Below are 25,197 nucleotides of genomic sequence, written 5' to 3'. Positions count from 1 at the left end.
TCCATCCATCAATCTATTCATCGATCCATTAATCTATCCATCCATCTATACATATATACATACACCCACCCACCCAACCACCCATCCGTTCATCTATCGTCCGTCCATCCATTCATCCAACTATTAGTTTATTCATCCATCCATCTATACATTCATCCATCCGTCCCTCCACCTATCCACCCATCCATTCATCTATTCATCTTTCCATCCATCCATCTCTCCATCCATCCATCCGCCCATCAATCTATCCATACATCCATATACCCATTCAACCACCTACCCACCCACTCATCCATTCATCTATTCACCTCTCCATCCATCCATCCATCCATACCATAATTACTGAGTGCTGTTGTATACTGGGGCCTGTTTCAGTTGCCACCAGTATAGGGATGAACAAGACAGATATAGTTCCTGATCACAGGGAAATTACATTTTAGCGAAGGGAGACAGACAAATAGTCCCATAATAAGCAAGATGATTTTAGATGTTAATCACGTCTTTGAATACCATAAAACAGGGTAATGTGGTAGAAAGTGACTAGGAGAGGGAACAGATCCCCTTCAGGATAAGAGACAGAACACTCCTCAGAGGAGGGAATGCCTGGCTTCGACACAGATAATAAGATGGAAACAGCACATTGGAGACTTGAGGAAGCAGGTTTTTGAAAAAAGGAAGAAAAACCGTAAAGGCCACATGATGGAACTGAGCACGCTATGTCCAAGGAACCAAGAGAGGACCAGGAGAGATGGAGCACAGGAAGAGAGGAGCAGGCAAGGGAGCACTGGGTGAGGGGTGGCCTTGTGTGCTCTCAGCTGGCTCTTCCAGATAGAAGAAAGATTGGTGAAACTGTGGCTGGGGCAAGATAGGGCATGGGGAAATGGTTATGCTCATTTAACAGGTGAGCAGATGGAAGCCCAGGAAGATGATTCAGGCACATATTTAAGGTTCGGGGACAGATTTTGACTTCCAATGCAAGATGTTTTTCTCTAAGCCCAAGAGGACAAGTGGACTCACCATCACTGCCACCGTCTTGTTACCTATCAAGAAGTGGCCCAGACATCCTCACCTCCTGGAGGGAATTTCTGCTCCTTTTGTCCCCTTTACCTGCAGAGGGCAAGAAGAGAGGGGGTGGGAACAGCACAGCAGGTCACCACCATTGTCGATAGCCTTGGAAGACTGCTGGGCCTCCCCACAGTAGGATCAAGACTGGATATGTGTGCTTTAGTTCCATTTGATGAATTATGTTGCTGTAGTCTCCAGACACGTGGTAAAGAGAAAGAAACCCAGGCCAGCCTGGGGAAGGAGAGGTCCAGGGCCTGAAGAGCATGTGGCAGGGAACAGACAGACGTGTGTACAGGTGTGCGTGTGTTTGGGGATGGATAATGGGGAGGCTGAGGAGCTGAGCTCCAGGCCAGGAGAGCAGGTACAGGCAGAGCCTTATATGCGGTAGGGAAGGAGAAGAGAGTAAACACTCACGGAGCACACCAGGGGGCCTAGTGCAGACACGAGGGGATACTGATTTCATCTGTTTCTCACAATAACCTGGGAGTGGGTCCTATCAGGTCTGTTTTGAGGATGAAGACACAGGTCAGAAACACTGGGTGACTTGTCCAAGTCTACCCAGCTCGTGACTGGAAGAACAGAGACTTGTACCTGGGTGACCAGCAAGGACGGAAGGGGACACAAGGTCAGGGGTGAGCACATTCCTCCCATTTTACCACCACCTGTATGCTGACAACTTTCATATGGAGCTCGGACCCAGCTCTGCCCTCTCACTGGCCTTTCTCACCTCCTGATCTATGACTTCCTATACCCATGCCATCTACTCCTAACTGTGCCATCTAAAGCTACTATTTTCCCACAAGCCAGTAATGACTTCCCCATCCCTCTCTCTCCTGCTGTCTCCCCATTCAATAACCTAGTCCCATCCATTTTACCCCTGAAACGCCTGTTTCATCCATCACCACCACTCCACTCTTACCGCCACCACCATAATTCAAATCTTCCTTTGAATTATTCAGTAGCCTCTGCACTAGTCTTTTTGCTTCCAGTTTTTACCCACTCCATCCATTCGCTAAATTGCACCGGGCACAGGGGTTCTCAAACTTGAGCTTCATCGGGGATCAGGGGTTCTCATACTTGAGCATGCATCAGCATCACCTGGACAGCCCATTTAATTGCAAAACGCTGGACTCCGCCCTGAGTTTCTGCTTTAGTAGATCTAGATGAAGCCCTCGAATCTGCATTTCTGACAAGTCCCAGGTAATGCTGATGCTGTTGGTTCAGGGACCATACTTTGAGGACCACTGCTCTAGAGTTTATCTCTACACTAAAGATCTAGTCATATCACTCAGATGCTCAAAAATAACACACACACACACACACACACACCTCCAGCGATTCCCTACTCGCTTTAAAATGTAGTCCCAGCTCCTTACAATGATTGTCACAACCGGCCTAGAGTTGTCTTTTTAGCATCATCTCACATTACTGACCTCCTTCAACCTATGATGTGGCCACACCACCCAGCTCATGTTCCTTAAACGTGCATTACATTTCAGACCCCAAACAGTTCCCTCTGCCTGCAACCCTGTCCCCCTGGTGGCTTGTCAGATTCCTACTTGTCTATCAAGGTCCAACTTGACTGTACTTCCCTGAGAGGCATCAAAGTATGTTCGAATGACTGTGGACTTTGAAGTCAGACGGGCTTGGCTTTGAATTTCAGATCAATCACTTGTTAGCTGTGTGACCCTGAGTTAGCCTTCTCTGTTAAGCCAAAGTCAACCTCAGCGTCTTCATTACAAAATGTGAATAATAATATTTAGTTCAGGAGACTGTCGTATGGGGAAGAAATGATGCATGACAAAGACCTGGTAGGTAGTAGGTAGTCAATAAATGGTAGTGACAATTATCATTAGCTCTGCCTGGCGCCCTCAAGCTGAATGAAGTACTTCCTTTCTTTTCTGTGCTCCCTTAGAATTTTACACATGACTCCATTTTGCATATATCGCATGCTATAATCATATTATTTTTATACACTGGGCCTCATTCCCAGTAAAGGTGGGGCTATTGTATGAATTACAAAGATTGACTTTCCCAGCAGACTTAGTGGGCACATGACTTGGCAAGCTAAAGGCATCTTTGTAGGAAAAAAACATCTACAGGTGGATACAACCCCAGCCAAAGAAGATGCTTGGTAAGCAGAGTGAGGGCTGGGGTTCATGCCTCATTCACCCCTTGCACAATACATAACCTGCACAACCGTACTTGGAGGTTCTATTATATAGTGAGCTCTGTGCAAGAAAGAACTGTGTCTTATTCAACCCGAAGCCACAACCAATATGGAATCAATGCATCTAGGGGCAGACAATTGACTGAGGATGGGAAATACATCAACAGGGTCAACAGAGTTCTAGCCCCAGGTTCCAAAATAGGATTCTTACTTCTGGGAGGTAGGGAGTGTAAGAACCAGGGTAAGCAACCTCAGAGATTCAGATCTGGGAAATAATCAGAAGCTGAATTCCTAAAACTGGGTGGCAAATGAGAACATCCTTGGAGGGAAAAGGCAGAAGCTGAGTCCTAGCATGCTGATGTGGAGCTCTTGAAAGCAATCCTAACCTCAGGTCAGAGACTGGTGCATGGTCAAATCTGCAGGTAACATCCTTACCTGTGCTATGTGGGTGTGGAGTTGGAACTAGAGTATTCTTAGAAGACACTAAGAGACCGCTGTCTGTCGCTTTCTTTCCTGCCCCTGACCCAAATCAATTCCCCACTGTCTGTCTCTTCTGCTTAACAGCAAGCCGATCTCTTAGAAGGCTTTGAGATGCCTTAATTAATACATTTTTGTTTCCTTTGCAGACCCTTCACTCCCCTTAACAGCTGGCACTCAGTGGGGAAGGCGGAAATAATTCTCAATAAGTGAGCCTTCTGACACATTTCCCAGGCTGCCTCTAGATGCCCATGGGGCTTGGAGGAGTTCCCAGCCTGATGCTGCCGAGGGAGCTCTGAACTAACTGCACTCCAAACTTTCTAGGATGCCCCATGGCAACTCCTTCAGCGGAAAAGAATCATCCCAGGGATCTAAAGACAGGCAGGTCACGTTCTAGAAGGCTGGCCTTCTCTAGGCCTCATGTTCTGTGATTCTGGTGGAGGAGCAGGCTCAATACTGCTTTCTGGAAAAACAGGGATAGAAGTGGTGTTACAACATCATCCCTCACTCCTGCCCTGCTCGGGGCTTCCCCAGTAATGTGCTCACACCTATACATGTTTCTTTTATATGTCTCTATTTCCCCTACCTCCATACCACCTTGTCTGTAAGCTTTCCTTTTCTTTCTTTTTTTCTTTTTTGCATTGAAGTTTCACTCTGTGGCCCAAGATGGAGTGAGTGCAGTGGCACAATCACGGCTCACTGCAACCTCAAACTCCAAGACTCAGGAGATTCTTCCACTCAGCCTCCCAAGTAGCTGGGACTACCAGCATGCACCACCACACCTGGCTAATTGTTTAAATTTGTTTTTTGTAGAGACGAGGTCTTGCTACGTTGCCCAGGCTGGTCTCATACTCCTGGGCTCAATCGATTCTCCTGCTTGGGTCTCCCAAACTACTGGGATCACAAGCATGAGCCACCGAGCCAGGCCCTGGTCTGTAAACTTTCAAAGACAGAAGCAAATCTAATTTGTCTTTTTACTCCACACCCCTAGCACAGTACCTGGCACATAGTAGGTGTTAAATCACTGTGTTGATTGACTAATAAATTGAAAGGCTGGTTTTCTATTCTTTAGGCTGACAGCTGGGACTGGAAGCAACCTGCTGAAGGAAGCTCTCCCCAGGCAAGGACTCCTTATCACATGGCATCTTGCCCTGTATGATTATAAGGAACTACGGATTGAGTATCCTTCATCTGAAATGCTTGGAATCATATGTGTTTTGGATTTGGTATTTTTTTCGGATTTTGGAACATATATATATATATAATTTTGGAATATATACATGATTTTTCACATATATAATGAGTTATCTTAGGGAAGTCTATACCGGAAGCTTATTTATGTTTCATATACATCTTAGACACATAGCCTAAAGGTAATTATATGCAACATTTTAAATAATTTTGTACATGAAACAAAGTTTTGACTGTTCTTTGACTATGATCCTTCACAAGGATAAGTGTGGAATTTTCTACTTGGGATATCATGTTTCAGATATTGGAACATTTCAGATTTTGGATCTTTGGATCGGGACTGCTCAACCTGTATTTAGACTTTCCTGTGTTTCAGGCACTGTGTTAGGTGCATAAGGATGTCAAGATAAATACGTGATTGGGCTTCCCCTCAATTGCCAGTCCTACTTCTGCTAAGAAGCCATCTCAGGTCCCCATTCACAAGTCATTTCTGCCTCCTCCTTTCCTACTCAAGTATGATGTACTTTGGTATCTCGACTTTAACACTTAACCCATGTGACCTCATTAACATGATTTCTGCTTGCATCTCTCTGCCCTTTCAGCTGGAAACTTTCTGAAGGTAAGGGATCTGGGTTCAAATCCCAGCACTTCCAGATGCTAGCCTCTGGGAGCTCTGTTTTCTTAGTCTGTGAAAAAGAGGTGATCATAATAATACCCCTTTTCCAGATAAGGGAGTTGAGGATGTATCTTCCAAGCGTTCCTCTCAAACTAGCCATCAGAGCCACCTTCTCTGTTGCTATTCTCCTGGTCCAACCTATTCCCTCTCCCCACTCTTCCAGTAAGTGGATGCAGAGAACAAGAAGATGTACCCAATCCATTCTCTGTTCCAGCCACCATTCTCACTTGTTCCTTTAGTGCAGGGAGAGGAGCACAATACTGGGGTCTGAAGAGGATATGAGTCCAGGCTCTGGCCACTTGCTGTGTGTCTGAACTTGGGTTAATTATGAAACTCTCCAGGCCTCTATATCCTCCTCTGTGGAATGGGATGATAATCCCGGCCTCACGGGCCATGTGAGGATGAAATGAAATCATCGGTGTAGAGCTCCTACCATGTCTGGCCTTGTCAGCAACTGTTAGCCTCCTCCCCATTCTACTCCCTTCCTTCCTCAGCTCTGAACTAGGAAGAGACGTAACCGACAAGACCCCCATTCTGATTTTCTACAAGCTCAGGGAAGCAGGAGGAAGGAGAAAATCTGAAGGCTGTGGCAGAGCCCTCCACTGAAAGCAGGTGGGGAGTGAGCTGAGCTCACACTGATGGCAGGATGCGACACTGGAGGCCCAGCTGTACTCTCCTGGGGTGCGTGCACCTCACTTCCGAATGAGGGAGAGGGAGGCATTAGAGGGAGAGAGGGAGAGCCCTGCCACAGTGTGGTGGCTGATACAGTCATGTCGGAAGACAGGGAGCACGGCTGCAGTCATGAAACCACTGTCCTTGGCTTTTTACCAGGTGGGTGAGAGGACTGGAGGGACTGAATAACCTTTAGGGAACTCATGATGAAACAGAGTGTTGACAAGCGAGGGACCAAACAGGGCGAGGACAGCTTTAGCCAAGGTGCAGTCCGGAGCGCTGGCCCTTTTATTCTCACGTACAACTGTCTGTGAACAACGAGTCAGACACAAGATGAACTTCCTTCCTTCCCACGTCTCAGTAGGTTGCATGCGGGTGCTACTTGGCACCATTTCTCAAGAGAAACCATTCCAGAAAGGACCTTTCTGGAATGGTACCCATCCCCCTCCCTTGAGAAGCAGGATGCCCTTAGCCCATGCTTAAAAGTCCACAGGAAAGGGAAGCTCCCTCCACTCAATAGGCTAAATGCTGAAACCTCACACTATTGCCATCCTCTCCTGGGTGTGATCACTGTCACTGCTTCATTCAGGCTTCAGACCATCCTCTTAATCACTGGACAGCTGTCTAATGAGGAAACCTGCATCTGGTCTTCCCACCACCAAACCATCCCCCTCTTGCCTGCCAGAATAACCTTCTGGAGCCAAAGCCTATTATGCCACTCCCCTTTTTGAATAAAACAAACAAACCACCTGCTTTTGCATAGTTTCCACCAGCCCTCTGGGCACAGTCTGAACATCCAAACACATAAATCCTATCATGACTGGTCCTGCCTGCATCCCTATTCTCCCCCCGCCCCCACTCGTGGATGCTTACCTGCTGTTGCCCAGAACCAATGGCCCTGCCCAGTGTGTATCCCGGCATCCACTGGGCCTGGAATATAATATCCTTTTCTACCAAGACGGTCTCTTTGGATCCTCAATACTCTGCTCAGTCACCGTTTCCTTGGTGAGCACTTCCCTGTTCACCAATTTCTGTCAACGCCACCCCTGCCACTCACTACTCATGGGACTTTGACCGGGTTCCTTAACTGCTTTGTGACCTCATCTGTAACACTTGGTTATTGAGAGGGTTGAATTAATACAGTCAAATGCTCAGAACAGTGCCTGGCCCATAAGAAACACTTCGTACATGTCAGCGATTTCTATTATTCCTATATATCTTTATAGCTATGATTCATAGAGTATGTGTCACACTGTATAGTAATTATTGGTTTACCTGTCTGTCTCTTAGAGTGAATCCTGAACTCCCTACAGGCAATTCCTCACATCCAAATGGTGCTTGTCAGAAACTAGGTGCTTTGATGAATGAATGAATTGTTGAATTATAATTGAAGACCATCTCCTCCTGATTTGAGTAAATACAGGAACTAAGCCTTAATGGAGAAGGTAAAATAAAGCCCTCCCTGATCCTGGATGTCACACAGAGCAAGAGTGGAACACTCAGTTTTGGCCCCTGGATCAGTATCTTTATTTTAAAGAATGCTGAATAGAATTCTGTGACCTATTTGCAGTTAAAATAGTCTCTGGCTTCAAGGTAGAAAGTGATCCCAAGGGACTAGTTGTATTTTTTTTTTTTTAGTTCAGCAAAATGTCTCCAGACAACCTTCCCGGTGGGTGGAGGCCATGGACAGCTCACCCAACCAGGACTCTGGCAAACTCCCTCCAGAGTCCTTTCTTCCGGGAGCCCAGGAGGGGGAATGGAATGAGGCGTTTTGGCTTCATTTACACTTAATTCGTCAAAATGTCATTGGTAAGAGCTATTTGATGTCCAAGGCTTATGAGCCTTGAATCTAAGCCTTCCAAAGCCGTTTTCTCTTTGAACTTAAATGTGCCATTCTGCCAACACAGAGTTGAATGCCAATGGGGTACTTTGTTCTGAACCGTGAACCTAGAGGGGGGTTCTAACTCTTCCCAAAGGTCCTTTACTCTCTCCCAAGCAGGATTCTGAGGGTGTGAAATGTAGCGTCACCCCTTCCAGGGCACCAGAGCCCAGGGCTTGACCAAGAATGCCTCCCACACTGAAGGGAGAGTAGAAGAGGCCTGGGAGGTCCTCCTCTGTCCAGTGCTCTCACTTCCCAGATGGAGTACAATCTCTCCATTGGCCAAAATTGAACTTGGGTTCCATGTTCTGGGTACCCTCCAAAACTTCTGCCTAGAATGACATCTCAGAAGTTAATGCCTGGAGGGAGATGAGGTTGTGATTCCAGCAGAGAGAGATCACGTGCCATGCTGGACCTGGACTCAGGTGCCTAAGTTTACCTGGTTCCCTACCACTTACTGGCTGTGGGACATTGGTTGGATCATTTTGTCCTTTGAAGTCTCGGGCTGCTTGGCTCTAAAATGGAAGCGATAACACCTATTTCCTAGAGCTGTTGTGAAGGATAAAAGAGTTAGTGCTTGTGAAAGCAGTTTGGAGACATTAAACCCCTGCACAAATGTCAAGGCTTTACGACAATGTCCAGACAGATACTTGCCTGGCTGCAGAGGTTCCCAGTCAGCTGCTGTGGGAAGGGTGTTGGGCAAAGACCCCAAAACCCTTTCCTGAATGCGCCATCACCTCCACTCTCTGTCCCACCAACCTCAATGACACTCGCAACTCCAGTGCCATCCCAGCCATATAAATGTCCCTACATTTCCCCAATCCATGAGAGAAGCATTCTCAACTCTGAGCAGCCGCTTACATAAGTGGTTGCATCTTGAATTACAGCCAATCAGTCAGCTCCACAGCTCCCTCTAGCTACAACCCTTGGTCGTGCTTTCTCATACAAGCTATGGGTCTTTCAAGAATATTTCCCAAGCCGCGGTCTCCAACCCTTCGATAACTCTCCATGTTCACGATTCACCCCACTGCAGCTGGACCGCAACCCGGCCACCCACTGAAGCTGTTGTTGCCAGTGACCTCTATATTGCGTAGCCTGGGGAATGCTTTTCTCTACTTCCTTTTGAGAGGTGGAAGATCTTTTCACCCCTTCTTTTCACGAGCTCTCCTCTTCCTCCCTCTTGAACTTTCCCTGGGCGATTCATTCCTGACTCACAGCTTCAGCGGCAACCACCTGCTCGCCCTTCACTCTGGACTCTAAACCCCCAGTCTGCTGAAACCTGCTCTCGCCAACTCTCTGCTAAACATGTCTACCTGGATGCCCAGAGGCACTTCACAATTACCAATTTCAAAGCCAAATGCATCCTCTTCTCCTCCCAGACCCATTTTTCTCCTGAATTTTCACCTCAATGTCAGACACCATCCACTATCCAGATATCCAAGTCAGAAACCTGGGAGTCAACCTCTGCCCTCCTGTCTCTCATGTTCCACATCCCTTGAGTCCCTTAGTACTAATGATTTAGCTATTAAATAGTTTTCAGTGGGTTACACAACAGTGCATATATAGTCATACAACAGTGCTCTGCAGGTGCCTTTCCCAGGGGTCAGAGGCAGACTTCAAGGCCCCTCCCCAATCTTCTCACTGCACCTGTACTTTCCTATCATAGGCCTTATCACCCAGCTTTTACATCACTCCCCCCATCAAAGAGTGGCCTCCTTGAGGCTAAGAACTATCTGTTCATCTTTGTGTTTGCACACCTGAAAGAGTTTCCATTAGAAACTCACTTCACATTAATGCATTGGCACAATACAGGAGTGCCCTTAAGACTGGTCCTGGGGCATCTTCTTTGGGTTGCCCTTCTCCTCCCTGCCAAGTACACCACCACCAAGACATGCCATCACTGCTGTGTGGGACCTCTGTGGGCTGGGCTGCAAACCAGCTAATCAGGGAAAAACAAATCCAAACCCTGAGAGCCTCCCAAACAGCTATTCTTTTCATCTCCATTGCTCAGACACAGCCCTGGGAGTGAACGGCCACTCGCTTGGCCCAGTCTGTGTGAATCCACTTGCTTTGGCTGCAACCACACTCTCTCTTTTGATAAGATTATACCAAAAGACATGCTTTTTGATTTTCTTAGTCCATGTTCTGCTGCTATAACAGGATACTAGAGACTGGGCCAATTATAAATAATAGAGCTTTATTCAGCTCACAGCTCTAGAGGCTGGGAAGCTGAAGAGCATGGTGCCAGCATCTGGTGGGAGTCACCATGGCAGAAGAGGCAGAGTGAGCACAGGAGACAGACAGAGTCATCAGAGGCCCGACTCACTTTATAATTTACTCTCGCATAACCAACCTCCTGCCATGATAATGACATGAATCCATTCATGACAGCAGAGTCCTCAAGACCCACTCACCTCTTACTGGGCCCCATTCCCCATCCCCACTGGGGATTAAGCTTCCAACACATAAACTTTAGAGGGACACATTCAAACCATCGCTCCCACCATCTCAGGTACGCAGGCAATAAAAGACGTGAAAAGACTGAGGCTCTAGAACTTCCACTGGAGCTAACCTGGGCCTCTATACTTTAAAAACAAAGAGATTCCTTAGTCAACTCCAAGCCCCCTGTATGGGGCAGTTCTCCTTTATATCAAGCCTTCATTGCTTCTGCCACAGTTTCAGCTGCAGTTACCTTGCCTGTTGTCCAGGGGAAACTAGGGGGCAGCCCTGCACATGCACACCCTTGGGACCACCGTTGCACACATTCCCTTTTTTCCCCCAAGCTCCACTTGTGCTGAATGGGTGAAAGCCCCTGGAGAGACATCCATGCCATCCAACTCCTGGGCGCTGGCACAGAGGCACTGGCCCAGGATCCCTGGACCCCAAGAAGAAATCTTAGGCTTGCCCCAGTGTGTTGCATCCAGTGTGATCACTCTCACCTGCTGATAATCAGCCTAATTTTGTTCTTTGTAAGGGAAAACACACACCCCTTGAACAAGAAGAAGGGGACTGAAAGACAGCCTGATGTCCCTAAGAGAGCCTATCATAATCTCTCCTAGGTCAAATCAGCTGATGCTCATTCCTGGGTTTGCTCGGCCATGAAGATTTCCTCTCAATGTTACCAATAACTTTCAAGAAAGATGGCCCAGCACCAACTGCATTCCAGTGATCCACAAGTTCCAATTTTCACTGGAGAGTGACTCAGCAGGTTCTATCCCTGTGTTGGTGACCAGGCCGTGTTGCTATGGCCTTCCACCTGCTGGGCTGTCTGGGCCTATGGTGCCTGTTCTCGCTGACCCCTCACGCTCCCTCTCCTCACTCCTTGCACCGCCCTTTAGCCTCCAGCCCCGAGGCTGCTGGGAGGCGAGAAAATGCAGGACTCATTGGTAAGCAGGCCTGTACTGGCTCATTCAGCTGCAGGCAAGGTTGCGGGCAGCGAGGGGGGTCACGGCTCACACCCACTCACTGAATGAGCTCTTGTGATATGCCTTGCACATGAGTGCCATCCCTGCTGCCTCGGGATCTAATGTCTCTGAAGGGGTCCAAGGGTCCTGGAGTGCAACCTGGACGTGTCGGGGAGGTGATGTCCTGTGGCATGAACTTTAGCCAGTGAAACACAGGACTCACAGATATGTGTTTCCCTTTCCCTGCAATGGACCATTTAGTGAGACCATAGCTTCATAGGACCTCTGCAGATGCAGCAATCAGCTGTGCTCAATTCAGAGCTCTGCCCAGCCGGGAACACACTCCTTATGTATGCTCTCCTCCTTGCCGGCCATCTTTCCCTTGCCTCAAACTTCTGTGTCCTTGGAATTGCACTTCTTGGCTTAAGCTTTTGCCTTGGACTCTGATTTCTAGGGAGGCTCAGACAGCTCTCATACTTCCTGTGTGCCAAACACTGTGTGTGTGTGTGTGTGTGTGTGTGTGTGTGTGTGTGTGTGTGTGTGTGTTATTTTTAAGTCTTTACAAAAAGTTCTTTACAGATGAACTGGAGCTTTGGGGGAAAGGGTAGAAAGGATAATATAACTTGCCCAAGAACACACAGCTAGTAAGTGGATGAACTGAAATTTTAGTTTAGGTCTATTTCACATCAAGATTTGTACTCTCTTAGATCACGAGTACTGAAGTCAGGCAGACCAGGGCTTATATGCTGGCTCTGAACTTACTAGCAGTGTGATCTTTGTCAGTTTACTTGCTATCCTGGAGCTTCCATCTCCTTATCTGTATAAGGGACAGATTTAGATGCAGTGGCCTCTAAGGTCTCTTCCAGCTGGGACATTCAATAGCCCAAGGGCCTCAGAGGGGACCCTCTGCTGTTACAGTCCCTGAAATCTTCCTGTGCAGCTTGGGGAAAGGGTCATGGAGGATAGAGCCAGGCCTGAGGACTGCTTTAGTCCTAGGGGAACATCTTGGCAGATATGTCAAAGCTTCAAACCTGAAGAGAATGGGGTCCCCGCATCACCCACTCTGTCCCACCACCAACCCCAGTGGCATTCAGACAGCCTTCTGCCTGAAAAACAGTCCCCTTCTCCTTGCCACAGTAACCCCCACCTATCCTTCAGAAGCCAGCTCACACACCTTTTCCCAAGGGAAGGCTTCCCTCCCCTCCCCTGGCATCACCACAACCGAATCCTACTCGCTTCCAGATGTTCTCTTATAACTCCTTGGACTCTGTCTCCCTAGCACTTATTCCAGTGTGAAATTATATATTCATGGGATCATTCATGGATCTCTATCTTGCTCATGAGTCTAGAAGACCCATGGGGGTAGTGCCCATGCTTATTTTGTCCCTGACTGTATCTCCAATGTCTAAAAGAGTAGAAGGTGTTCCATCAATATTTATTGAATTAATGAGTTCATTCATTAGTTAATGTCAGGTAGCCAAGACTTGATGAGACCAAAGCAGCAGTACTTTTGCTTGAAAAATGATCTGGGGTGAATTTTAAGATCCCTGTCTGATTACCCAAGTCACTCAGGCTGTAGCTGCATGTCCTTGAGTCCCCGACTCCTCCCCATCTCCTGCCAGTCCACGTCACAGCTCATTAGGGGGCTAATAAGGAGATGGCTGTGCAGTGACACCACCCTCCCTAAAGTCACCCTACCAGGCACCAGGCAGCCCAATGGGGCTGAAGAAACCAGCTCAAGGTGATCGAGGACATCAGTAAGAAGACAAGGAAAAAGTTGGGCATTTTGGCCTTCTACGGCCTTATACCTCACAGAGGAAAGCAAGTGAGAGGCATGTGTCAGGAGGGGCTCCGAAGAGTAAGCAGAGAAAAGCAGCAAATCCTTTTCTGCATAAATGTGGGCATCACTAGGCTCGAATCTCAAAAACAGAGTCTCAAATACAGTAGATAGCTCCATGTTAAAGTCCCCACCCTGCCAACTCCAGTCCTGGCAGAGTCCTCCAGGGCTCCCTGGGCTTGCATGGCCTTCTGTTGACTGTCAGCCCTCTGTCTGCAAGCCTCTCCTTGAGAGTAAGGCCTCACTTCTGAACTGGCTCCTTCTGGACTCCAGTACCTCCAGGCAGGCCCCACTTCTCTGAACAAGGCTTGCTCTTTTACCCTGCTGGGTCATGCAGATGCTATCTGTACTGCCAAGTGAAGTTCTCAGCATCCTCCCTCCTCAGCGTTTCAACACATTTCACAGCTCTCATCTATGCAGAACGCTCCCCAATGCTTTACCAAAGATTGTTTATTTAATACCCCAATACATATGTTTATCCTTGAAAACTAGGATTTTTAAATTGTATCTTATACTCCAAGCTTGGTGTACACAAAGGGTTAAAATCACACGAATTCAATAAATAAAAGGATCTGGGTTCAAATCCCACACTCACAGTGTGGCTCCAGGCAAGTCATTCAAGCTCTCTGGGTTTCAGATTGCTCATGTGTGAAATGAGGATAATAACAAGCTGAAAGGCATGTCAGAGGGGGATTCGAACTAATGCACGGAAAGCACCTTGCACACCCACACACAGGAGAGCTGCAGGGGATCCTTCTATCACTGGAAGCCTAGAGAAAAAGAAGAGGGGTTGGTTCAAGGTCACATTGAGAGTCCAGGTCTGTGCTCTCTGCAGTGGGTCCTCATCACCTATCCTGATCATAAAAACTCAGTTATTGAAATATGGACAGTGAATTAGCAATGATTTAATTAATTTTTACAGTTGTTAATGGTGTGTACAAAGAAAAGAAGAGATTTCCCCCCGGAAGAACTTTCTGTACCCTTGCTCTAACCTAGCAGATGACTGGCATTCTACAATGCTCATCTGCATCTTAATCAAGTCTCCACATTCACCCTGAAAACCTACAGCCTGTCCAAGTGCACCTTGGTCCTCGATCTGTAAAATGACATTAACAATAGCTGAAGATAATGTAAGAAGTAACAAAATCACCGTAACTGTGACCAACTCCTCTGCCAGTCCAACCTTTGCCCCTGTGATTTAGCCATGTCTCCTGTGACAGTATCTTTCAAGGATCAAAGTCAGCTGAGGTAGGTATGTTCTATCCTCCCAGGGCCTGCCCAAGCTCTGCCAGGGGGTGCTGATGAGCCACAAAATACTCAGAACAAACAAAAAGCACCAGGATTATCCAAAAATGGAATCCAAACTCCCTCGTCTGTGTTAATCGGTTAAAGTCTCCATTACGTGTTGCAGGCACTGGGCTGGGAGACCATGGGGCAGGGATCGTGGTGGTCTTATTCACCAGTGTGCAACACCAGTACCTGGCTTTGCACCAGCCCAGTCAGGATTTGTAGAATGAATGGACAAATAAATGCACTAATCATTGGCTGATTGGCTGCATAAATGGTTTCTGAGCATGCAGCACACCGTTATGCCCTTCCAATCCCTCCCAGCCCACCCTTGAGTCCAGATCACCTGTCCTCTCCTTACCCTAGCGATCAGCTCCCCGACCATTCCTGTCCAGGTGCCGTTGGCCTCAGGAACACCATACACGCCGTCCCCGACCAGGCGGATCTTGTAGTTGAATCGGAGGATTTCGGCCAGCTCCTTGAGCATGTCCACACAGAAGCCCTCGTAGCGGTCATTGCCTTCCATCTCCTGGTGGTTCCCCTTCAGCATTAAATACGGGTTTTCCTGTAGCAAAACTGGGCAGCTGTCATTCTCATCTTAGCCCTGGCGCCTCAGCCACACGTGATGGGAAGGGCTGGAGGCACAGGGGACTGGGGAGGAATTGAGGCAGAAGGAGGGAAGTGACTTGGGTAATGGGCCCCTTTATGGCGATTAGCTCCCCTACCTGACACACTCCTTAGAGCTCTTCTTCAAGCTCTCATCAGAAACACACAATGGCTCCCACTGCACAGAGGGTCAAGCTCAAGCCCCTCCACCTAACTCTGCCCTCCATCTGACTCTCTTTTTTCCTTCCTTCTTACTCTATACAGACTGATGGCTGGGTATTATAAGCATTGCAAGAATGCCTGAAATGCAGCAGGCAAGGTAAGAACATATACATGAACAACTACAATCCAAGGCAGAGGATAGACCAGCCATGAGTGCATGGGAAAAGGAACAAACTCTTAGGTAAAATGTGCAGAGAAGGTCTCACAGAGAAGGTGGGAGACAATAGGGCTCTGGGGCATGGAAGCACATCGAGAAACAGAAGGGTCGTGAATGGAAGGTATTGTGGGCAGGGGAAAGGCTCGATCAAGGGCACATTCCTGACAAAGAGTGTGGCCTACTCAGGGGACGGGGACCCCCGGAGCAGCTGAAGAACAGGCTGTGTGGAGGAGTGGAGTGGGAAGAGAAATACAGACAGAGTTAGGGTCAGCAATGTGGATGGGGTGACTACATCCTACAAGATACAGTGGGGAAACACCAAGCATTCCAAAGATGTGAGGCTGTGAGTTAAGAATATCACATAGTAGGAGGGGGAGCAGCCAGGAGTGAGCACAGACCCTCTCCTGAGTTGAATTCCTGAACCATGATTTTGGCTCAGGTGGGATTTGGATTAGAGAGAACTGGGAGGATGTAAGAGACACTGACAGGGACAGGCTTGACAGCTGGTTGGGTGTGGGGTAGAGTGCAGGGGATCCTCTAGATTCTCAAGGTCTGGAGGCATGGTGAAGGTGATGTCATCACTGACCTGGATGTCTGGAAGGGAAGAAGATTTGGAACAGGTTGAATTTGAGGTGCTGGAAGGCTATCCAGGAGGGAATGATCGACTGGGTGTTTAAAATGTGGCATGAGGGTATGACGGGAACAGAGATTGGAAACTCTGTCCACAGGCGAAGACTGAAGCTGTGGAATATGTGAGAACATCAAGGGGAAGAGCTGAGAACGGGCAGGAGAGGAACAAGAAGAGGCCCTTGGGAGAACCTGATCTTAGTGGGAAAATGAACAGCAGCCACAGAAGACAAAGCAGAAGCAGCCAAAAAGACTGAAAATCAGGGAAATACGGTCATAAAGTCAAGGAGGAGGGAGGGTGAAGAAGAGGAACGCAGCCAATCCCGCCATTCCCACATGGAGACCAAGCAGGGCTGTGAAAGGGCATCTGGATCTTGCATCTCTGACGACCTTTTGAAGGCAGATGCAGTGGGGGAGCAGGGCTTGGCAAGCATCAGGAGTGGACAAGCCCGTGGGAGGGAGGGGGGACCAGATAGGAGATAAGAAGGCAGGCAGCACAGCAAAGGGCAATGGCCGCTCCACCTGGCTACCCACTTGAGTCACGCCTCTCCTCGAGCTCCAGTCCCTCTGCAAACAGTAGGGCTGGGGGATCCCCGAGGATCCACCCAATCCTATGATTCCATGACCCCTACATTGGAGGGTGGCTTGAAGGGCAGCAGAGTGTAGAAAGGTGAAGGCAATGATGCTTTAGGATGGGGTATATTTGCAAGTAGGAAGGGAAAAATCCCTGGAAAAGGAAAGAACGAGAAGGAGGAAAGATAAATGCTCACTTGTGGAGCAAGTGCCCAGGAAGCAGAGGGTGGAGGCAGGGTCAGGGTAGGTGTGAGGCTGGGAGATGAGTCTGGAGGGGAGATGGAGAATGTGGATGTGGATGTAGAGAGAAGGGGGAAGAGACCAGAAGCTGAGGAAACCAGGGTTGTGCTAACATGGGGACAGGTGGGTTTGGATGCTTGGTGTTTGGGAAGGTTGAGCCAAACCACCCAGGGGACTTGGCAGGGAGAGAGGAGGTGGGCGCAGGGACTTCCGAGGCCTAGCTGAGGGGAGGACACAGGATGCAACTGCCAGCTGGGAGCAGGGGTCAGAGGAACAATCAGGCTTGGGGACAATATGAGGAGAGAAGGTTGGGCATCATGATTCTAGAAGGTAGGAGAGGAGGTGCTGAATGCTGGCTGGTTGAGCTCAAGCTGGAAGGGGCTACTGAGCTGGGGAAAGATGGAGGGTCACACAGACCAGAGCCAAGGAGGGAGGACGGAGGAGAGCAGTTTTGGGGAAATGATGATGTGGGAGGGCAGGAGGGTAAAGACTGTGTGTCAGGAAGTGGGCGCTCCGAATGGAAGGTGATGTGGTCTGATTCATGACTATCTGCTCTCTGCCCATAAGACAGGGACAGTCTGCCTGCCTTCTACACTTGCCATCCTCAGGGTGAGGGCTTCTGCCCGCCCAAATTCCTCTCCGCCCCATTTTCTGTCATCTTTGTCCTTGGAGTCACACTGCCCCCTCCCATGCCAGCCCACACCCCCCATCCCAGAACACTCCTGCTCTCGCCCCAAGGACCACACAACTATCCTCTGGTTTCTTCCTCACTGTACTTGCCCCAGGTGGAAGGGACGTGGGGCCTGGGAATGACTCTCCTTTTCCGTGGGTATCACCAGCTGGCAGCAGCCTTAAGCACTTGCTGGTTGTGTGAGTAAAAGACACAGCAATGGCTACAGCCAGGGCTTGGCTGGGGGTTTCCAACCTGGGATTGACAATGCCCCAGGGTATCTTCAGTTGTCCCAAGGATTGCCACAATACTCTCTACTCTCAAGTTCATGTACGATTCACGGCCACATTCAAAGTGAATATACACAGGGCAGATCTTGGAGGAAGGAGATGACGTGCTGGAGAGCCAAAGGATCAGACAGGCAGGGCTCACTGGCACCTTGGAAAGCATGGGAGGCTGTGTGTCTGCCTAGAGCAGGAGGGTCTCCCGGTGGGGGCGCTGGGAGAACCCCAGGCGACCATGCAGCAAAATGTAGAACATGGGGTCTGATTCAGAAAAGGTGTCCGGGGAATGGGAGCGGCAGCTAATTTTGTGTGTTTGCTGGTATTAAACAATAAATCATCCATATGTCCCAAGTGTAGCCTGACAGGAGTGGGAGAAAACATGGATATGTGACAAGTTTTAAGGGATAAACAATTCAGGATTACCATTTGCTAGGGAAAATCCACAAATGGTCACCTGGGGATGGAATTAAGATCATCATTCTTGGTGAGAGCTATTGACTCAGATCAGCCACGTTAGACACACACACAGAATTGCTAATTGGTGTTTGAGTTGTACTTACCATGTTATTAAATGTCACCTCACACATAAGTGTTCTGCCAGCACCCCACCCTCTGTGAGCACATGTGTGTACGTGAACATGCATGTGTGCACACACATAGATCAGAATGACCTTCCCGATCTAGAAACATGACCCTGGGGTTCAATACAGCCATGGGTCCAGGTCCAGACCCGAGAGGCAGGAGGTGCAACTCAGTCACTTTCTCGCTTCCCTCCCAAACACCTGTTAGCTTTTAAAGGACACTCCCAGCCTGTAGGAAGGAATTCCTTCACTCCAATTCTAACTACCAAGCCCCTACTCTGTGTCTACATCCCTATCTTTGAGGTATCCTTATCCCAGAAGGGGAAGTGGAGCTCTAAACCACAACCTCTAATAGGAGAAATGCCACCCAGAGGGGTGTGCAAATACCAGAGAGGGGAATGGCAGGAGTTGGCGTAGGAAAGGCTTCATGGAAGAGATGCCATCTGAGCAGAGCTCTGAAGGATGCAGAGACATTTCCAGTTGGAAACAGGGATCAGAGGGAAGGGTGATCCAGGCACAGGAGATAGCATGTGCAAAGGGAAAGAGATGCACGATACAGTGAGTGAATGTTGGACAACCCATTACCATGAAGAAGGAGGTAAGGTGGGCTGGGGCTGATTATGAAGGGCTAGATCACAAGATAAGGGGCAGTCAGGCCTGGGCAGTCACTGAAGGATTGTAAGGAAGAAGATGACACGACAATTCTGATTTTCAGATTTGCTGGAGGAGAGGTAGGCGGAGCAAGTGAGAAGGGAAGCTGCCAGGAAGCCATGGAGTGACTCAGGGAAAGGAGTCAGATAGGCCCAGAGATCCCACCATATGCTGTCCCCTCCTCCACTGTGCTCGGTCAGGGCACTTCCAGCTCCCAGCTGGACAGTGACACCACCACCCTCTCAACTTTCTGGCATTTCCCTGTTAGTTCAGGTAAGCTGAGGCTGAGCTGAGATGGGCAGTGAGGGAAGCCCTTGGGACAGGAACCGTTCTCTCATCATGGTTCCCTCTGCCTGGCACACCCGTCTCAGACAACCGCTGGTTCCCTCCTCACTCACCTCCATCAGGTCTCTGCTCAGAGCTCACCTGCTCAGTGAGGGCGCCCTGAACACCTGCACATCAAAACCACCTTTCACGCTGAACTCCAACCCCCTTCCTGACTCTCTTTTCCCTCAGCCATACAGCCTTCTAATTTATAGATTATATTTCTTTTTACTGTCACACATTCCCTGCTGGAATGTAGGCTCCTCACAGGCAGGGATTTTTGGCTTCCTTTTTGGTTCACTGATGTATCCTGAGTCCCTACAACAGTGCCAAGCATATAGTAGTGCCCGATAAATAAATATGAACTGAATAAATGAAATGAAAGAAATTATTCAGTGACCCCCATCTCCTAGCAAACGAAGGGAAACTCATTACCCGGGTATTCATGTTCCTAAGCACTATGGTCCCGATCCACTTGACTGGTGATGCCTCTCCCCTTCCCTACCAATGCTTGCTTCTGGGGGGGGAGACCCCTACATTTTTCAGTATTTTCTGAGCATCTGATAATGCCCTCCTTTAATCACTTCTTCCCATGCACTCCCTGTCTGTCGCAGTCCATCATAAGTGTCCCTTCTTCTCTGAAGGCTTTGCTGACCTCCCCATGGGGTGAGACCTTTCTCTCCTTCAAATTCCACAGTTCTAAGTATGCGCCTCTTTCCTGACTTTTAACTCCCACTGCTCACAGTAGATCAATAATTTTAGCCCAGGGTTCCTGAAGGTAGTGATGGAGGTCCCTGAGCTCTTTTTATTATCTCCAAAAACCTTAAAGAAATGGACATGTTTGCAGACTTTGCACAGTTAGCAGTGATAGGTCTGAGCAGGCCAACTCATGCATGGTCACTTTGCTTTGGTCTGAAATGATATCAGTGTGGCAACACTGGTTATCTCCTGCTGGTAAGACACTGGGTCAGGCAGGGACAAATGCTTTAGATTAGTTAAAAGGGGGAGAGGGGAGGAATAAATTAATTACTGCTTAATACATGCAGTTGGCTTAGTTGACAAATCTTTTAAAGTATGAGGTCTTCAAGGGGGAAGACAAATAATACCTTGGCCATGTATGTACTTGACATATCCCATCTACTAAATTATAACCTCAAGAGAGAGGACAGAGATTGAGTCCTATCACCTTTGGTCTCCAGGACTGAGCATAGGGCCTGACACTGGCAGGGGTACAGGGTGAACTCGGTAATTACTAAGTAGAGTTGAATCACTTCAAAAGGGCAGATCGTCCCTTGCCCTATAGATTAATTGAGAACGATCTTTTCACCATCTGGAAATGAAGAAACAGGCCATGTAAACCCACAGGCATTCAGGTGTCCACTTGAGGAGGGGGTCATGGGGCAGGGCTCCACTTTGTATACAGAAGTCACCAGCAAGGTGGGCTGCTGGGAAAGGGCAGAGGGCCCCCCAGGAGCTGGAGTCAGTTTCCCCCCTCTGTGTTATAAGGTCCCCTCTCCTTGGCTGTCAGGGTGCCCCTGAAAGAGGCATCCACAAACTGTGGTGTCTCTACTCCAGCCCTCCTCCCCAGCTGCTCTGAAGCTCATCAAATATCATTTCCATATGAAGCAGCAACTTGAGTGTAATTACACTGTCATAAATTGGCCTCGGTGCTGTGATTAGAGCACCCATCTTCTGTTCATGGGGAAGCCTGTGAGTGTTGGGGCGGGGAAGGCACCCCGGGGAGCAGCAGCTGGGAGCCTGGGAGACCCCGCTTACCAGGATGGTGGTGACGACCAGCGTGGTGTTGAAGAGGCTGTCCGAGGTGTTGGAGGCGTAGAGGCGGCTGTCCATGCTGAGGCCCTCTGCCACGTGCCACTGGCCGATCTGAGGAGACCAACAGGAGAGGGCTGGGAAGAAGTGGAGGAAGGAGGAGCCTAGGTGCTAAGGTCCTGCGGGCCTCCAGGGTTGGAAGGAGCCACGAGGCCAGGCCCCTGCCTCAGGTTGGGCTGCACAGGAGCCGTGGAAGGAGGGAGGGGTGTAGAGTACAGAGCAGGGGGCTGGGCTGGGAAGAGGGACTGTTACAGAGTTGCGGGGGCTGAGGTAGGGGGCAGTGAAAGTCAAGAAAGAAAGAAGCAAGGACTTGGGAGAGGCGGGAGAGGAAAATGAAAAAATAAATTGGGGATGGAATGCGGTTCAGGGAAGTGCACTCACAGAAAGTTCCAGAACATGTGTGGTGGCGTTATTTCAAGACAGGGATGAGCCACAGAGCTCTTTTGCTTCTGCCTGTCTTCAGTCATTCTGATTGAATCAGAATGCTGTCCTGGAGAGGGCTAAGCCCTTTAATAAATGTGTACTGAATGGTTGAGTGAATGAATGAATGAGAGGATGAATAGATCAGAGGAGGGAAGAACCAGGTTCCAGTCCACATTGACTCGTTTGCTAGCTGTGAGACATTAAACCTTTCAGGACCTCAGTTGTTCTATCTCTACATGGACATGATAATGTCTGCCCTGCCTTTTTCTCAGGGCTTCTCAAGACCTCAGAGATCACAGATGTGCCAGTCTGCTGTTATATTTTTCACCCAGACTCAGGAGCACACATCTCAACTGTGTAACCTTAGAAAAGAAACCTCTCTGAGCATGTTTTCTCATCTGTAAAATGGGAATAATGGTAGAACCTTCATTGGGTCACTGTATTGAATGTATTGAACCTGGCACTCAACAAATGCTATTTTCCTTCCACTTCCCCACTGGCCCTTTTTTTCGGGGGGGGGGCTTTCTATTGATCTTTGTTCCCCTTATTTTATTGTGAAAAGAACTTAACATGAGATGTCATCTTTTAAGTGTACAATACATTACCTTTGACTCTCCCATTGTCTTAAAAACCTCTAAGGGGGAAAAAAAGTCCACAGCTTAGTTCTCCATTTTGAAAGTTACTGAAACTTAAATGTGCCAACAGTGAATTTTGAGATTGTCTGCTTTTCCCAGTGAAACTCTTTATATAAAACACACACACACGCGCGCGCGCGCGCGCGCGCGCGCACGCACATGTAATGTACATGAAGTTCCAATACATTTCTCCTGGCTGGAGCCCCTGGCAGATCTTGGCTGTTGTTGAGCAGCTGTAGGTGGTGAGCTGGTATCTGCTGGCTACAAAAGAGCTGGTGTCTGCGGGCTACAAACACACATCTACCTCTACCAGGTACCTCCAGGCATCCGCCCAGCTTCTCTGGAATACCCTCACGAGTTCCATGGATGCTGTGGCTCTATTCCCCGGAGCTGGGCTCTGGGTCCTCCTATGGATCCTTTAGCAATAATAAAGACCTGCTGTGTCCTTGCCACCCCTACCCCATGGGTCCAAAGGGCTGAGGGTCACGGGCAGCAGAAACTGGCTCCCTGCCTTCATGGTCTGGAGAAGGTAAGGCGTGCGGAGTGCAGGGCCACCTAGGCCCACCGGGACCATCAGCTGAGAGCTCTCAAGGGTCTCCAGTTCCAGGCCTGATGGTGTCTCTTTCATGTGGCAAAGGGAAGATGACCAAAAACTCCTGTCCAAGGCTTTGCAAGGATACTATCTGGAAAAGGGCGTGTGCTTTCTCCGACTTTTCGAAGGCAGCAGGATTCTGCGCATGCTTATGTTCCTTCTCCGTTAATAAGTTGTGTCTCATGCGCAGCTAAGCTGCAAACCCCACATTACAGGTAAAGGAACTAAGGTCAAAATAATAAAAAAAATCCTGCCTGAGGCCACACCACCTGTTAGCTGAGAGGCCTGAGCGTCAAGCCCTGTGTTCCTAACTCCAGATGAATCTCCCCAAGGAACCCTGCATGGCCATCCCGTCTGACTCTTCCAATGTTCAAGTGCACATTTTTGCTCACCTGTGTGTCTTCCCCAGAGTAGCCTGTTCAGCTCACGACAGCAGGGGCTGGCCTTATTTATGCTTATACCCTACCATCTTGCTTTGGGAGTGGCCTTGGAAACAGGGAAAAGCTCTCCTCTCCCATGGGTAGATTGCTGTTGTCGGTGAGGCACAGGCAGAAAGCAGGGAGTCCTCCTCTGGCCTCGAGAGCTCCTGTTATCTCTCAAAGGGACCAGTCAGGCTTGAGCTTTCCCATCCTCCTTCTCTCTTTGTCGGGGAAAGGAGTGGGAAGTAAGAGGGAAGAACTGTTGCGTTTTTCAATGAAAAGGGACAGGGCAATAGCTACTGGCCACCCGCTGTGTTAGATGTGCCAGGCTCTATCATCTCTGAATTTTTCCATCAAACCTTTAGAGTAGTTACAGTGTTTCTGTTTTACTAAGAAACTCAGGCTTGGTGGGGCTAGGTGGCTCAGCCTGTAATCCCAGCATTTTGGGAGGCCGAGAATGGATTGACTGAGCCCGCAGGTTCGAGACCAGCCCAGGCAACTTGGCGAGACCTCATCTCTACAATAAATAATAAATTAGCCGGGCATGGTAACACACGCCTGTAGTTCCGGCTACTTGGAAGGCTGAGGCGGAAGGATCACTGGAGCCTCGCAGGTCGATGCTAGGTGGCTGTGTGCCACTGCACTCCAGCCTGGGCAACGGAGTCAAACTCCAACTCAAAAGAAAAGAAAAGAAACTGAAGCTCAGAGAGATTTGATGGCTTACCTGAGGTCACCCAGCTGGTAGGGGCAGCACGGACTTATATCCAGACCTGACTCCTAATTTCTGTGCTCTTTCCTATCTCTGTTGCTGTCTCTTAGGATGGGGACACTAATGTGCCCTCATTTAAGCTGGTCAGTATAACCAAGGAATAGCTTCAAGAGCCTCAGCCATCTGGTAGGAACTCCAAATACGAGGCTTTCTTCTCCTTCATCTGGACACTCCACAAAGTCAGGTGAGATTACTGTCCTCTAAGAGGCTCAGTTTCCCTGTCTTAAAATGGATAGAATTGGCCCCGATGGTCTCCTAGGCTGCAAAGGTCTGTGTTTGGACAGAAGGGACATAAAGAGCATTGGGTTGGATGTTGGCATTTGGATATCTGGGGCAGAGTTGAACTTCTTAGAATCCTTTTTGTCACCCTAAACCTCCACCTCACTCCAGCAGCACCAGAGAGACCTCAGCCCACCCTACCCACTTTCCCATCTCCTCTGTTCTCAAGGGGTCTAAACCTCACTAGCTACCTGTGTTGAGATACTCCCCCTGACACCCTGGTCTTGCCCAGGCCACAAGACAGGTTTCTGCAAAAGCCAGGGATAGAAATTATTTATCCAGAGCCAGAGCCAACAGTCTGAACAGCGCACCCTCTACTTCTTCCTCTAGGGACAAGGCAAAGAGACTAATTAGCCCCTAAGCGCCAGTCAGGAAATGAATCCCCCACCCACCCTCCCGTTAGCCCCCAAGAAATTAATAAACTCATCAGATCCAACAAAGCAGCTTGGCAGCTATTACCCAGCACAATCTAATTGCAGAAAGGCAGTGGGAGGGAAGGGGAGAGACAGAGCCAGGTGCCCTGGGATACAGGCTAATTGCCCCACCCACTGGGCACCCTCGATGCCACACACGTGCCAGGGGTGGGCAGAAGACATAGCTCTTTCATCACTGACAATCTGGCTCTGCCTCCAGTCAAATCCCCTTGCCCCACCCGCT

The 25,197-nt window shown here is 48.9% G+C and overlaps 1 protein-coding gene across 1 annotated transcript in view; it reads right to left on the bottom strand.

Annotated features, from left to right (window-relative positions):
• LOC103274601 (glutamate receptor ionotropic, kainate 4) overlaps window positions 1-25,197 on the bottom strand; it is a gene marked incomplete at its 5' end in the record, with an annotated part of 136,214 nt that overhangs the window by 19,038 nt on the left and 91,979 nt on the right. The window contains 2 exons of the mRNA XM_008072040.2: window positions 15,020-15,223; window positions 21,370-21,477. Coding sequence (XP_008070231.2) covers window positions 15,020-15,223; window positions 21,370-21,477 — 312 coding nt within the window. The remainder of the gene's footprint in view (window positions 1-15,019; window positions 15,224-21,369; window positions 21,478-25,197) is intronic.

Source organism: Carlito syrichta, unplaced genomic scaffold (assembly GCF_000164805.1).
Source record: "Carlito syrichta isolate Samal-C Ts95f unplaced genomic scaffold, Tarsius_syrichta-2.0.1 Scaffold113709, whole genome shotgun sequence".
Classification (NCBI taxonomy): Eukaryota; Metazoa; Chordata; class Mammalia; order Primates; family Tarsiidae; genus Carlito; species Carlito syrichta.
The sequence above is the reverse complement of the archived record's forward strand: the minus strand, read 5'-3'. Positions and strand labels throughout refer to the sequence as shown.